Source organism: Eubalaena glacialis, chromosome 5 (assembly GCF_028564815.1).
Source record: "Eubalaena glacialis isolate mEubGla1 chromosome 5, mEubGla1.1.hap2.+ XY, whole genome shotgun sequence".
Taxonomy (NCBI): domain Eukaryota; kingdom Metazoa; phylum Chordata; class Mammalia; order Artiodactyla; family Balaenidae; genus Eubalaena; species Eubalaena glacialis.
The window spans coordinates 19,565,311-19,581,879 of record NC_083720.1 but is presented as its reverse complement, the minus strand read 5'-3'; the positions used below and the strand labels follow the sequence as shown (position 1 = coordinate 19,581,879).

The 16,569-nt window shown below is 35.5% G+C and overlaps 1 protein-coding gene across 4 annotated transcripts in view; it reads left to right on the top strand.

Moving 5' to 3' along the window:
- BLTP1 (bridge-like lipid transfer protein family member 1) overlaps positions 1 to 16,569 on the top strand; it is a 192,758-nt gene that overhangs the window by 162,575 nt on the left and 13,614 nt on the right. For 3 of the 4 annotated variants that reach the window (XM_061192014.1, XM_061192013.1, XM_061192010.1), the window contains 9 exons: positions 188 to 368; positions 871 to 1,072; positions 5,737 to 5,898; positions 6,387 to 6,526; positions 7,949 to 8,150; positions 11,412 to 11,612; positions 12,422 to 12,601; positions 14,859 to 14,996; positions 15,706 to 15,963. In XM_061192014.1, coding sequence (XP_061047997.1) covers positions 188 to 368; positions 871 to 1,072; positions 5,737 to 5,898; positions 6,387 to 6,526; positions 7,949 to 8,150; positions 11,412 to 11,612; positions 12,422 to 12,601; positions 14,859 to 14,996; positions 15,706 to 15,963 — 1,664 coding nt within the window. The remainder of the gene's footprint in view (positions 1 to 187; positions 369 to 870; positions 1,073 to 5,736; positions 5,899 to 6,386; positions 6,527 to 7,948; positions 8,151 to 11,411; positions 11,613 to 12,421; positions 12,602 to 14,858; positions 14,997 to 15,705; positions 15,964 to 16,569) is intronic. The other variant, XM_061192012.1, reaches the window with a different exon arrangement.

The window sequence follows — 16,569 nt, the reverse complement described above, 5'->3', positions numbered from 1 at the left end:
CATACAACATAAACCTCATCCAGGCAAGGATTAACCAGTTTCGCTAGAGACACTGATGAACTTCACTTTTTCAACCTTATTAATGAAGGATTACATTTTACTTACTATATAAATAAAAGTCTGCTTTTAAACAAAATAAAAGGAAATAAATGTCTTTCAAAAAGATAAAACATTTTTCTATTTATAGGAGTTATGATAGAAGTTCCAGGAGTTTAGATCAAGATTCTCCTTCGAAAAAGAAGAAGTTTCAAACTAATTATGCTTCCACCACCCATTTAATGACTGGCAAGAAAGTGCCATCATCTCTACAAACAAAGCCTAGTGACTTAGAAACAACAGTATTTTACATTCCTGGAGTTGATGTAAAGGTAAAAACCTAAATGTCTAGGATTAGGGATTAGATTATTAGTAGCCATGTTTATTTTCTATCATATATATTCTTCCTTCACCAATTATAATAAAATGAGGCTTTCTGAAGTTTTTCTCTAATATAGCCATATTCTGAACATGAGACCTTCTGAACTGCAGGTTGCCCCTTTTTCCACGAGATTTTGACAGAAAAGTTAATTTTCTTTTTTAAACATTGATATTCACAACGTATTTGCTAAACCTTGCCTATTGCAACTCTTTTAGATTCTAGAATTATTAAGCTAGGATGTTAAGCTAGAAAGAACTTAAAATATTATCTGGGATGACCCTTTTTAACTTTAAAAGTGAAAAAAAGCTAATAAGGAACTTGCTGGGATCACAAAGCTAACTCGTAAAATCTTCTGGCTCCTGAACCAGTGTTCTTTCTGCCACATTTTTGTACATTTCTTGGTTTCCCTCATCTGCATTTTTAATTTTGAAAGTTTATTTGTTTCAATACAGTTGCATTATAATTCCAAGACTCTAAAGACCGAATCACCTAATGCCTCCAGAGGATCTTCCTTGCCAAGAACGCTCTCTAAAGAGTCCAAGCTGTATGGTATGAAAGATAGTGCAACATCTCCTCCTTCTCCTCCTTTACCTTGCACTGTCCAGAGCAAGACTAACACCTTACTTCCTCCCCAGCCCCCACCTATTCCCTCAGGTATTTACGGAAAATATACTTTATTTTAATTTTTTCATAAATTAAGTTTTAGTCATCACCTACTTGCTCTATTGAGACTTTCTTTCAAATTCACGTTTAAGAAGAAAGGACTTAGACTTATCAGTAACAACTGTACAAAGTTCATATGTGGAAGTGTTGGCCAACTACTTTTGCCTAGTTCTCTAATTGATATTACCTTAGAATATCAGTTGTTAAAATAAACTTAATATACTTAATAGTTTACTTAATTTTTTAGATCTATATATATTTAGAAAAGTCTTAATGTAGTTCAAATCTGGGAGCTTATGATCTAGATGGAAACATCAACGTTATACATTTAAGACAGAGTACACTGGACTTAACCACATTTATTAATTATCTATTATTGCATAACAAATTATCCCAAATTTAGTGGCTTATAATCTCAAACACATTTTCTGCAGATCAGAAATCCAGGAGCAGTTTGGCAGGGTGAATCTAACTTCACAGTCTTTTATGAAGCTGCAGTCAGGATGTTGGCTAGGGCTGCAGTCATCCAAATGCCTGACTGGGTCTGGAAATCTGCTTCCATCATATCCCATTCACATGGCTGGCAAGCTGGTGCTTTAGTTTCTCCCCACATGGGTCTCTCCACTGGGCTGCCTGAGTGTTCTCAGGACATGGCAGCTGACATTCCCTCAAAAGGAGTGATCCAAAGAGAACATGGCTGAAGCTGCAATATCTTTTATGGCTTAGTCTCAGAAGTCATGTAACATCACTTCCACAATATCCTATTGATCATACAGGTGAGCCTTATTCAGTGTGGGAGGGAACTACACAAGGGCATGAATACCAGGAGGAAAGAACTATTGGAAGTTATCTTGGAATCTGGCTACTATACCATGTGAATAATACCTCATATATATATAAAATAGAATTTCCAAAAAAGGGAATATTGGACTGGACAAGAATTATTTGAAAAAGCTTTATTTGAGAGATGGAACTTGATAAATCTTTTAAAATAGCCAGTAATCGTGATAATAATGCCTAACATTTTTAGATCACTTTTATTTTTTTAATTTATGTTTGGCTGCGTTGGGTATTTTTTTTTTAATTTATTTTTTATTTTTTATTTTTTATTTTGGCTGGTTTTGGTATCAGGGTGATGGTGGCCTCATAGAATGAGTTTGGGAGTGTTCCTTCCTCTGCAATTTTTTGGAACAGTTTGTGAAGGATGGGTGTTAGCTCTTCTCTAAATGTTTGCTAGAATTCACCTGTGAAGCCATCTGGTCCTGGACTTCTGTTTGTTGGAAGATTTTAAATCACAGTTTCAATATCATTACTTGTGATTGGTCTGTTCATATTTTCTATTTCTTTCTGGTTCAGTCTTGGAAGGTTATACTTTTCTAAGAATTTGTCCATTTCTTCCAGGTTGTCCATTTTATTGGCATAGAGTTGCTTGTAGTAGTCTCTTAGGATGCTTTGTATTTCTGCGGTGTCTGTTGTAACTTCTCCTTTTTCATTTCTAATTTTATTGAGTCCTCTCCCTCTTTTTCTTGATGAGTGTTGCTAATGGTTTATTTTGTTTATCTTCTCAAAGAACCAGCTTTTAGTTTTATTGATCTTTGCTATTGTTTTCTTTGTTTCTATTTCATTTATTTCTGCTCTGATCTTTATGATTTCGTTCCTTCTGCTAACTTTGGGTTTTGTTTGTTCTTCTTTCTCTAGTTCCTTTAGGTGTAAGGTTAGATTGTTTACTTGAGATTTTTCTTGTTTCTTGAGGTAGGCTTGTATAGCTATAAACTTCCCTCTTAGAACTGCTTTTGCTGCATCCCATAGGTTTTGGATCATCGTGTTTTCATTGTCAATTGTCTCTAGATATTTTTTGATTTCCTCTTTGATTTCTTCAGTGATTTCTTGGTTATTTAGTAACGTATTGTTTAGCCTCCATGTATTTGTTTTTTTTACTTTTTTTTCCCTGTAATTCATTTCTACTCTCATAGCATTGTGGTCAGAAAAGATGCTTGATATGACTTTAATTTTCTTAAATTTACTGAGGCTTGATTTGTGACCCAAGATGTGATCTTGGAGAATGTTCCGTGCGCATTTGAGAAGAAAGTGTAATCTGCTGTTTTTGGATGGAATGTCCTATAAATATCAATTAAATCTATCTGGTCTATTGTGTCATTTAAAGCTTGGGTTTCCTTATTAATTTTCTGTTTGCATGATCTGTCCATTGGTGTAAGTGAGGTGTTAAAGTCCCCCACTATTATTGTGTTACTGTCGATTTCCTCTTTTAGAGCTGTTAGCAGTTGCCTTATGTATTGAGGTGCTCCTATGTTGGGTGCATATATATTTATAATTGTTATATCTTCTTCTTGGATTGGTCCCCTGATCATTATGTAGTGTCCTTCCTTGTCTCTTGTAACATTCTTTATTTTAAAGTCTATTTTATCTGATATGAGTATTGCTGCTCCAGCTTTCTTTTGATTTTCATTTGCATGGAATGTGTTTTTCCATCCCCTCACTTTCAGTCTGAATGTGTCCCTAGGACTGAAGTGGGTCTCTTGTAGACAGCATATATATGGGTCTTGTTTTTGTATCCATTCAGCAAGCCTGTGTCTTTTGGTTGGAGCATTTAATCCATTCACGTTTAGGGTAATTATTGATATGTATGTTCCTATTACCATTTTCTTAATTGTTTTGGGTTTGTTTTTGTAGGTCCTTTCTTCTCTTTTGTCTCCCACTTAGAGTAGTTCCTTTAGCATTTGTTGTAGAGCTGGTTTGGTGGTGCTAAATTCTCTTAGCTTTTGCTTGTCTGTAAAGCTTTTGATTTCTCCATCGAATCTGAATGAGATCCTTGCCGGGTAGAGTAATCTTGGTTGTAGGTTCTTTCCTTTCATCACTTTAAGTATATCATGCCACTCCCTTCTGGCTTGTAGAGTTTCTGCTGAGAAATCAGCTGTTAACCTTATGGGAGTTCCCTTGTATGTTATTTGTCATTTTTCCCTTGCTGCTTTTAATAATTTTTGTCTTTAATTTTTGCCAATTTGATTACTATGTGTCTCGATGTGTTTCTCCTTGGGTTTATCCTGTATGGGACTCTCTGCGCTTCCTGGACTTGGGTGGCTATTTCCTTTCCCATGTTAGGGAAGTTTTCGACTATAATCTCTTCAAATATTTTCTCTGGTCCTTTCTCTCTCTCTTCTCCTTCTGGGACCCCTATAATGCGAATGTTGTTGCGTTTAATGTTGTCCCAGAGGTCTCTTAGGCTGTCTTCATTTCTTTTCATTCTTTTTTCTTTATTCTGTTCTGCAGCAGAGAATGCCACCATTCTGTCTTCCAGGTCACTTATCCGTTCTTCTGCCTCAGTTATTCTGCTATTGATTCCTTCTAGTGTATTTTTCATTTCAGTTATTGTATTGTTCATCTCTGTTTGTTTGTTCTTTAATTCTTCTAGGTCTTTGTTAAACATCTCTTGCATCTTCTCGATCTTTGCCTCCATTCTTTTTCCAAGGTCCTGGATCATCTTCACTATCATTATTCTGAATTCTTTTTCTGGAATGTTGCCTGTCTCCACTTCATTTAGTTGTTTTTCTGGGGTTTTATCTTGTTCCTTCATCTGGTACATAGCCCTCTGCCTTTTCATCTTGTCTGTCTTTCTGTGAATGTGGTTTTTGTTCCACAGGCTGCAGGATTGTAGTTCTTCTTGCTTCTGCTGTCTCTGCGTTGGGTCTTAGTTGCGGCACACGGGATCTTTCGTTGCGGGGCATGGGCTTGTCTCTAGTTGTGGTGCGTGGGCTCCAGAGTGCGTGTGCTCTGTAGTTGCAGTGCGTGGGCTCAGTAGTTGCAGCGTGCGGGCTTAGTTGCCCCACGGCATGTGGGATCTTAGTTCCCTGACCAGGGATCGAACCCACATCCCCTGCGTTGGAAGGCGGATTCTTTACCAGTGGACCACTGGGGAAGTCCCTAGATCACTTTTAAATTGACAAGACACGTGTATGTCCATTAAGTGCAAGGCAGATATTATCAATATTGTCCCCATTTTATATATGAAGAAATTTAAAGCTCACAGAAGTTGAATTTCTTTCCTACGTTTACAAGCTAATACATGCTGGAGTTGGAAACCTAAGCCAAAGTTAGCTAAATCTTAGTTAGCTATTATAATCATTCTACTGATGTGGAAATATTTAGTCAGGTAGAAGGAAATAGAGAGATGCAGCCCATGTAAGGAGGCATTATAAATGTATACAAGGTAAGAACAGCAAGAACATAGGAAAGCCTAAAAACAATGATGTTTTTCCTCAACTTTCCACAGAATATCATTAGTCAAAATTCTCTACATCTTACTCCTTAAGTGGAGAAAATAATACTAAATGAGAGATTAAATGCTAAAATAATACTAATGAGACAGTTAGCAAAGTATAAACTTGAAAAATTCAACCAAAATTCGTTACCTAGAGCAAAGAGGAGTAACTGTTGTACTTTTATATACATCATTGATTATCTTTGTATTCTAACAATAATTTATGATTTCTTTCAACCTATTTTTATTGCATTCTTGTATGGTTTTAAATATAAGGTGCTTCATGTGATTAAAGTGTCATATAATTCTCATTTCTCACAAAATTATTGTATGTTTTATGGAAACTATTAAATTCACTTCACACCTGTAAATGTTCTAGCCAAAGGAAAAGGAAGTGGAGGAGTAAAAACAGCCAAGTTATATGCCTGGGTAGCACTTCAGTCATTGCCAGAAGAAATGGTTATTAGTCCCTGCCTATTAGACTTTCTGGAAAAGGCTCTGGAAACTATCCCAATTACACCAATTGAAAGGAACTATACAAGTGAGTGTCCTCTTTATATACTTATTTGCCCATCACATGTATTTTGGGGTCCTATTACTTAGAAGGATTTCTTAATGCTATTATATATTTGATGATAAATGTAAAGGAATTATAGAACTGAAAAAGAACTTGAGAGACCATCTAGTCCTGGTGGGGTTTTACGATTCTTCCACGGCCACAGCTAGTGACAAAATTAACATTTTTAGGTCCTATGTTAGTGTGTCTCTTGGACTGGAAACTCCTTGAGGGCAAAGGCATAATTACTTTTTTCTTTGTTCGTTGTTTGGTATAGCAGCAGGGAATCAAGAGTTTGGAGGAATGAGTAAGGGGTTTGAATAGGGAAAGATGTATAGAATTATGGGCTACAGAAGCCAGTGTTTCTGTGCGTTCATACCCCTGGTCTCAGTACTAGCATAAGAGAAAAAGATCTTTTAATAAATAGTTTGCCCTTGCCCTAATAGTGCACTTAAAACTAAATATTTTAACAGCTATCAGCTCACAAGATGAAGATATGGGACATTTTGAAATACCAGATCCTATGGAAGAATCAACAACATCACTAGTATCATCTTCAACATCTGCTTACTCTTCCTTCCCTGTAGATGTTGTGGTTTACGTACGAGTTCAGGTGATATACTTCATTTATTCCTTTCTGTTTTAAAGAAAAAAATTTTTTCTTAAGTTTATTTGAACATTTACAATATTACTACCCTTTAATGTTTTCTTAAGCTTCATGGACCTTTAGTATGTCTGTGATGGCTTAGAGGTTGTGTGAACCTTTGGGAAGTATATGTACAATTTTGTGTGTGTATTTACTTGTCTGCTGAGGAGGTTCATATCTTTGAGTTTTCAAAATTGAGATCTCATACTTTTGTGGCAAATGTAAAAATATGTAAGTTAAACTCTTTTTTAGCACTCTATGCCATTTTTTATGATGGCACCTATATTTCTTGTCATTATGGTCATTTGGGGGCAGATATAAAGTGAAATTGAGATACAAAGTCACAACAGTACCTTTGTTAGATTTTTCTAAGAGTTATATAATATATATTTAATATTTTATTCTAAAATTCAGTCCTATCTGTAGGCCTTTAGGAGTATAGGCATACCTGAGAGATATTGTGGGTTCAGTTCTAAACCACCACTGCAATAAAGCGAATATTGCAGTGAAGCAAGTTACATGAATTTTTTGATTCCTCAGTGCATATAAAAGTTATGTTTACACTATATGGTAGTTTATTAAGTGTGCAGTAGTATTATATCTAAAAACAATGTACCTGCCTTAATTAAAAAATAACGCTGTTGGAAAAATGGTACCATTAGACTTGCTCAAGGTAGGGTGGCCATGAACCTCCTTCAGTCTGTAAAAAACTCAACATCTTCAAAGCACAATAAAATGAGGTATGTTATATTAGCATCCGACTGAGTCCATTTATTAAGGAGGACTTGGCTTGTATCCAAACTTCAAGGTTTAGTTTACTCTCAATTAAAATTTTATGAACAATCTCAAGAATAAAAGAAACGCTAATGATCATCTGTTCAGATTAATTTCTACAATAGCAATTTGGCCAAAAGAACTTCAGTCTGATCTTCTGGAGTTTTGCACAAGCTTTTTTGAAGATCTGATGAAAACATGTAATGAGTGAGGGCTTGAGAGTTTGTAAAACTTCAGTTATTAATGCAATAGCCTTTTAAAATTTTAGTATAAAAGGAAATTACTTCCTTTAAAATAGTTGATTATGAACAATATGAACATAAACATCTTTAATGTTCTGAATTATCTAAATGTCTACATATTTACTGCTTAGAGATAGTTCCTCAAATATTTAGAGTTTTTAAAATGATACCATTTTCTTAATATACTTTGGTTAATGTACCGTGTGTCTGTTTGAAAAAGGTAGGACACTAAAGACAAAATTCTTTTAAGTGTCAAATAAATTTGGTATATGTAGACTGAAATGGAAACTGAATGTAATTTTTGGAGTCCAGTGGGAAATTTTTTAATCATCTAGCTCCTAGAAACTTTTTTTTGGCTTTCTGCACTTTTTAGCCCTCACAGATCAAGTTTAGCTGTTTACCAGTGTCAAGAGTAGAATGCATGCTAAAGCTGCCATCCCTGGACTTGGTGTTTTCTTCAAACCGAGGAGAACTGGAGACTTTAGGGGCTACGTATCCTGCAGAGACTTTATCCCCTGGAGGTAATGCTCCTCAGAGTGGAACAAAGACCTCTGCAAGCAAAACTGGAACACCAGGTGTGGAAACATTCTTTTATTCAGTTGGCATAAAGCCAAGTATTATTTTAACAGTAATACATATTGCCAAATAAATAAATTTGGAAAAGGAGAACATTTGAGAATTAGAGTATTTGTAGAAAAAAATCTATAGTAGATCAAAGTTTTGAGTGTATTTTATTACAAAGGAACGGCAGTGGGATAGCATTTTGTTGTTGGTTTCACGTACATATTACATGCACTATGAGGTATGAATGATAATGTGTTCAAGTACTTCTGAGTGTTTGATTTTATGCTATATTTTTACATTACAAGTAATCAGTGTTGCAAATGGTAAATAAGAGATGTAGTATTATCTTGCAAGGATTTCTTACCACACTGAATTAAAAGTATATCACATTGTGTGTGTGTGGGTGTGGGTGTGTATAAAAAAACTTTTTAATGGTAAATTTTGTTACCTACCTCAAATGTTTGTTTCATGAAAGGTTTAGTTTTTAAAGCAGAACTGATGATTTCCTGATGAGACAGTCACACTTCACTGTATTAATAATAAAACTGTGTCATTTCTGTCCTAACTATCATTTAGAGATCACAAATGCAAAAAATAAAGATTTTCTTGGACATTTTTTAAAAGAGAGACTAGGATGAATGAAAATCGATGAGAGAACTAATGTTCAGTGGTTTTAAGCAGTGGAGGGGGGCGATTCTGCCCCCAGGGGATATTCCGCAATGTGGAGACATTTGCTTTGCTGTGTAAATCTCTGAAAATTTTCACAACAAAAAGTTGATATTTTAGAAATGAGATTTTTGCTAATGCCATCGCCCACTGTCTTACACTTAGCTCCTAAATATTGCTGCTGGAATTGTATTGTAGTCAACAACATGTTGGAGTGGTAGTGCTGGTTTTTGAAAACATATTTTTTTGATTAGAAAATTAACTCATTGTTCATTATAGAACATAAAGAAAACAGAAAAGTATCAAAAATGAAAATAATAATATCCCTTTATCAGTTCCTACCTACTCTCTAGCATTTTTGTGAAGATATGGTCTTTTTCCCAGGAAAAACTGAAATATGGTCTCTTCTGCTATGTAACTTTCAGAAATTTTAAATATAGGTTTTCCCAAATTATTAAGTATTTATCTCTAAAATAACTTTAATGACTGTATGATATAACATCATTTTGATCATATATTTGAAACTCCCTGGGGTTTTTGGTTTATATTTTGTGAGTAATATTGAGATGAGTATCTCTGTATATAAATATTTTTAAACATCCATAGGATTAATTCTTAAAAGTGGAATTCCTAAGTCAGAGAGTGCAAACATTTTAAGGTGTTTGATATATTTTACTCTCTAGTAGGACTGTAAAGATTTCTGCATCTTCACCACAATGTGTCTGAATGCCAAGTTCACTGTACTCTTCTCAACACTTTGCTTTAAATTTATTTTCAATCATTGTTAATATGATTGACTAAAACGGGATTTTATTATTTTAATCTATATTGTTACTTTATTGGCTGTTTGACAGAGGGGGATAAATATGCCCATGCCCATTTCTCTGTTGGGATATTCACTTTTTTCTTAATGACAAAATATCACAAATTATTAACAAATTATTATAGCAGTATATATGTACTATGCTAGAAATATATAATGAGAGGAAAATAAAATGAGCAGCTATTTTTATGTCCACATTTATTTTAGAAAATTAAAGAATGAAGCAGCACACCTTATTCTATCATCATAAAACATGCAAGAAGGAATGATGATGAGAATAAATGTATAAGAAATGTAGGTTACGACAATATCCATTCTTTTAAAGGATCTTTATTGAACTTTGCTGAGTTCTGGGTCAGTACTAGGGGTTGGATATACTGTAGTGAACTTAGCTAACAGACATAGTGCCTGCTAATATGACACTTAAATTGAATTTGGAGAAACAGATAATAAGCAAACAAACATGTTTTAAGTGGAAACATGAAGTAGGTTAAGTATGAGTTAGCCAAGCAGAGAGTTGGGGGAATAAACACTCCAGGTACAGAATACAAGAATTCATGAAGTAGGAAAGAGTCTGACAACTTTGAAAAATAAAAAGAATAAAACTAGTGTCAGTGGAGCATGGTGAACAAAGGATATACTGGCATGAGCAAGATTTATATAGATAGGAAAGAGCCATATCATTCAGGGAAGCCACCGAGAGGTTAAGCAGGGAAGTGGACGTGATTATCATTCACACTTCTAGAACACTAGTCCAGCTGCAGTGTGGCAGTTGCTTGGAAGAGAACAAGAGTGGAAGGAAGCAGGGAGAGCAGTTGGCCATTTCAGCAGCCCAGAATTGATCATTGTTTAGGCTAGAATAGCAATAGTAAGATGGAGGAAAATGGACATACTCGATATATGTTGTTAGACACAGAAATGATATGGTGATAAATTGCATGATAGGAAGTCAGAAGTGGGAAGGATGACAGATAACTCCCAGGTTTCTGGCTGAGCTATTTGCATGGAAGTGTTACTTACGGAGATGGGAAATACTGGAAGAAAAGCAGATTAGGGGAAAAGATCAGTTCAGTTTTGGACATGGTAAGCTTTGTCTTACCATGTCGGTGATCACATGTCTGTGATCCATTCTAGTGGGATGTCAAGTAACCAGCTGCAATATATGAATCCAAAAGAAGTCTAGTCTGGAGATATGTATTTTAGAATCACTGGCAAATCATATAAAGCTCCATTCAGACAGTCTCATATTTTTGTATGTTTAAAGCATATTTGGAATTAGTCTGTCCACCCATGGTAGATGTTGCCAGTGAGGGCACGTAGCTGCCTAAGAGAAGGAGATCTTTAACTTTCTCTATTTGTGTACCTTACTCTGTTTCCACTGTTTCTGGGAAATGTGGACTCCAGCTATATGGTTTGGGTTTTTTACAGTTCATTCTTCTCCTCCATTGCTTAAAACCCAGCTGTTTTGTACCTCTTCCACGGCCTGCTTCCTGTAGAACAAAGGAGAAAAGAAACAGGAAACCATGGAGTTGGCCAGTCATATGTATAAATAATTATTTCAAAGATGAACAGAATATTCAGCCTTAGTTTATGAAGTAAATTAACTGGAAAATACATCTAAGTCCTCATTTTAATTTCAAGGATTTAACTCTATTGATCGGTTAATGTTTGACTATTTTCACTTTATTTTCAAGTCATGTTTGTTTCTTGAGACTATATTAGTGACAGTTTTTTAAATTTTCTGTGGCTTATAAATATTTTGGTGTTCTTGTGTTCCCTGTAGGTTTGTCAGGATTAGGCAGCCCTCTTGGCAGAAGTCGACATAGTAGTAGTCAGTCAGATCTGACCAGCTCCAGCAGCAGTTCATCTGGGCTGAGCTTCACTGCGTGCATGTCTGACTTTTCCCTTTATGTATTTCATCCATATGGAGCAGGGAAACAAAAGACTGCTGTTTCTGGCCTTACACCTGGATCAGGAGGATTAGGTATACTTGGCACGTCTGCATCTTCTTCAAATTTATCGCATCTTTTCAAGCTTTGATCTTTTTAGAAATGTTATCTTTAATAATGGATATAAAATGAGATCAGAAACTTTATTCTTCTTCTTGATAATACCTATCCTGTCTCTACATAATAAGTAGAAATATGAAATAAGTAATGTAGGTAAATCAATTATATAAGAATTTTAAAACTCCAAATATTTTATAAGTGATATACACTGTGCAGTCGCTTCAGATATGAGGTTACTTATGTTACTTAAATTTTAAATGTTTCATCAAATCACTGTTTGTATAAAAAATTATATTTTATAAACAGTAAATTTTTAAAGGGTGTGCATCACATTTATTAATTTAAAATGAGACTATTATTACTAGTTATTTAGTGAACTTAAATTCCACTGGCATTTTAAAGTGCAGATTTACCACTAAAAATGCATAGGATGTTGATATTAGTGAATGTCTCTTGACTTATTTAGACAAATAATAAAGACACACACTCCATGTCCATCCTAATTTTTGCTGGAGAGACGCTGTAAAAATTATCAATTATGTTTATGGGCTTGAACCTATAAAATTATTCTTAGGAATGCCTAATGTTCATTAGGTCATTCTGTTTAAATTTTTACTCACTTAAGTGATGTTAATTGATAGCATATTCTAGCCTATTGGATAATTTCATGTAACTAGATAGTTGTGTGTGTGTGTGTGTGTGTATACATACATATATATGTGTGTGTGTGTGTGTGTGTGTTCATACGCATGTGTTTTTGGTTTTTTTTTTTTTTTTTTTAAAGGGAATGTGGATGAAGAAGCCACTTCAGTCACTGGTCGAAAAGACTCACTCAGTATAAATCTCGAGTTTGTAAAAGTGAGTTTGTCTCGGATAAGGCGTTCAGGAGGTGCCTCGTTTTTTGAAAGTCAGTCTGTAAGCAAGTCTGCAAGCAAAATGGACACTACACTAATAAATATATCTGGTATTCAATTTTATAGTTTTTTAATTAAAATATTGTTTTTCCAGAATTAAATAAGGGCCTCCTTTTCGTGTTTAATTATTAAATACATTTAGTAATATTAAGCATTTAGTGATAAATTGATTTAAAGGAGAAGAATAACTGTCCAGCCAAGTACTATCTCAGTCCAGGTAACCAATGTTAGAAATATGATTGCTAGATAAATATGTGGAAGGGCCCAAGGGCCAAAATATGCCTAATTGAATCACTGAAAACTGCTTCTTTGCTTCTCTACCATGAATTGGTAAAATTTCTGACTTTTTGTTTGTTTGATTTTTTAATTATAAATTCTTAAAACACTAAGGAGAGGTGAGTGTTGAAAATTTTTTACTTGGTGTCATTAGATCTTGAGTTGTGTGCATATGTGTTGCCAGCTTTATAACTAGTTACATAACTATGGACAAATCACTTGCTCATTTTCTTTACGTTGTGATGTGAGTATTTAAAATTAAATGCATGTAGAACATTTTGAAGAATTCAGAGTACTATGCAAGTGAAAGTTTTTTAAATTATTAACCGAAAAGATATAGTAAGTATACTTAACTCACTCAACACAATATATGTTTGGTCATTCAGCAAACATATATTGAGCCTTTATTTTACAGTGAACTTGTGCCAGGCACTCTGCTAGATGCTTGAAGGTGCAGGCATGAATAAGGGAAGGTCTTATGAGTAGACAAATTACAGTGCAGTGTGATAAATCCTATAATGGAGGTTTACTTAAAGAGGAGGAAACATATTTTGCTTTATATGAGTGATCAGAGAAAGCTTCACAAAGGAGATGATGTTGGGCCAGATCTTCAAAATTATGTAGGAATATCCTTGGCTATAGCAACATGGTATTTAATGGTACCAAAGTGTCAAAAAGTATGCTTTTGGATCATACTTTGATTCACTGAAGCTGAAGCACAGGTATAACTGAACATTTAGTTAGTTGTACACAGTAGGTGAGGCCACAGGGAGAGAGGAGTTGGCTAGAGGTAAAGCTGGTAAAATAGCCCAGGACATGATTGGGGTAGGGGGGACTTATATGCCAGGCTAGAGAATAGGGTTCTGATCCTTTGGGCGGGGAGAAGCCATTAGCATTTTTAAGAAATGGTATGACAACACTGTCCCGAAAGATGACAATACTGTATTGTACGTTTAAAAATCCGTAGCGGGTAGATTTCATGTTAAGTGTTCTTACCACAAAAAACAACCAAAATTATATATGGATTATAAAATAATCTGTTTACATTTTTAAAAAAAAGGAATGATGCTTCAGATTGATGTTTTAGGAAGGGAGTTGATGGTAGAATGAAAAGAGGTGGTAGAGCGGAAAGATGCTTGAGGAAGCTGTTGAAACAGACTAAGCAATAGGGGATGAGGGCCTGAGTTGTTATAGTAAAAACAGAGTAGAGGGAATGGTTTCAAGAGAAATATGAGAATCCACAAGCTTAAGGACAAGTTGTATGAGGAGCAGTAGAGGAGACAAGGATGCCTCAAACTTTTAGCTTAGGTGACTGAAGGGACAGTGAGGTCATTAACTTAGATAGAAAATAAAGAAGGAAATGCCTATACGACCTTGAGGTGGAAGGGTCTGGTAGGCAGTTGGCTAATGGGCTGTGTGGATATGGGCTCAGACTGAAACAGGCACTTCAGGTTTGGGAGATGTTGGCATGTAAATGCAACAGAAGCTATGGTGGAGGAATAGAAGGCACATGAAGCAAAAGCAGCAGTGTGCTCAGAGCAGAACCCCAGGGGACAGCCATGAGAGTGCTTTCAGATTGACAAGTCGCTGCTTGCTGTCTAAAAGGAAAATGGTAGTTTTTGCCATACAGTTATTTGGTTTGCAGCTACTTTTGAGGAAGTTTGTATTCTAGCTCATCCTGATGATTCATTTCCCATATCTGAGAAGAGCTCTATGTTAAAGCTGGAAGCTGTTTGTGAGACCGATCTTTAGATCCTCTCTGAGAATTTCACGATATCATCACTTGATAATAGAATTCCAATTTGCCCTCACCTCAGAAATGGAACTAACAGTGCAGAATGTGCTATTTTTATCACTTGTGGGAGGAACACATTATCACTTACTAATCATACTATGTAACTTATTTTGGTATTTCATGAATTGTAACAGAGTTATAATTCAGTTGTGTAATATCATGTCCTATTATACCCACCATGTGAAAATATTAAAGGTTTTGGAAATGTGTTCTAACAAACTTTATTTATGTGTCAGCTGTTTGTGATATAGGGTCTGCTTCCTTTAAATATGATATGCGCCGCCTCAGTGAAATTCTGGCATTTCCAAGAGCTTGGTATAGGAGGAGTATTGCAAGACGCCTATTCCTCGGAGACCAAACTATAAATTTGCCAAGTAAGCTTGTTTATGTAATTATAAATTATACTTAGGCTGCTTTTCATTTTGATTACAATAGTAACAACATCCATGATTGATAACACAAACTTTGTCTTACTTGGTAAGTTGTACCCTGCAATTCTTTCACTCATTCAGCAAATGTCAGTGGAGCCCCTTTAATGTGCAAGTAACCACTGGGAATGCACTAGCATTGGAGGTCACAAAATACTTGCTCTCTGAGGGGTTAAGTTCAGCTGATTTTTATTCTGTGATGATTACCCTGTAATCTTTGTAAAATCTGGAAACGCAGAAATACATTTAACCAAGTTAATCATGGTTAAACATGGAAAATAGAATATATTGGGGACATGCTATCATATTGCATTTTTTCTCTTGGACTTAGATATTGTTGTAGTATTACACTGCGTAAGTGAAAGACAGAGTTAGCATGATAGAGTAGAAAATATCAGAAATCTGGGTCTGGGTCTATTCCCTCATCTGTAATATGGAACAGAGTGCCTGTCCTACCCATCTCATGGAGTTTCTGTGAGAATTTAAAAAAATAACATGCTGGAATGTACTTTGCAAACTGTACATCATACAGTTGTCAGAGAACTGGAAGGAATATAAAATGTGATTAGAAATGGTGGAGTGGTGAAATTTCTTATTTTATAACATGGTGATATTACCCTGTTAATTTTGTTTTTGCTATCTACTTTTCTGTTAGCATCTGGCCCAGGGACACCGGATTCCATTGAAGGTGTAAGCCAACACCTTTCCCCCGAATCTTCAAGAAAAGCTTACTGCAGGACCTGGGAGCAGCCTAGTCAGTCAGCCTCTTTCACCCACATGCCTCAGTCACCTAACGTGTTCAATGAGCATATGACAAACAGCACCATGTCACCAGGGACAGCAGCACAGAGCCTAAAATCCCCAGCTTCCATAAGGTCGAGGAGTGTGTCTGATTCTTCAGTTCCCCAAAGAGGTAACACTGCTCTCCTTGTTATCAGTAGCCCTCCAGTGGCCCCAAGATAAAAATCTTAATTAGTTACTCCCAGACTTCTGCCCCAACTGCAGGAAGTTATTCTCTTGCAGGTTTTTATGGAGATGCGGGGTTGGGGGAGGAACCCCAAACCAAACAACAGACAAAGCACTTCACAGTATTTGCTAGCAGAAGAGACAGCTGGACGGCTAGTTGCTTTGAAAAGGGATATGTATATGTAGAACTGATTTACTTTGTTATAAAGCAGAAACTAACACACCATTGTAAAGCAATTATACTCCAATAAAGATGTTTAAAAAAAAAAAAAAAAAAGGGATAGGGAGAGAGGAATGAGCATATTGTTAGCATGCACCACAGGAAGTAAAACAACCCTACAGTGTTGTAAACTCCATATGAAAAAGTTAATCTTTGTGTTCATTCAGTCATTCTTTTATTCAGACACTATTTTTTTTTAACTCTCTTATGTGCTCAAGGCTCTACTTGTGTCTAAGTATATAACATGAATGATGTAGTTCATGTCACAAGGTAAGATTAGAGTATAATGAGCCAACGCAGGACTCAGGATATATACTGAGTCCATAAGAACAC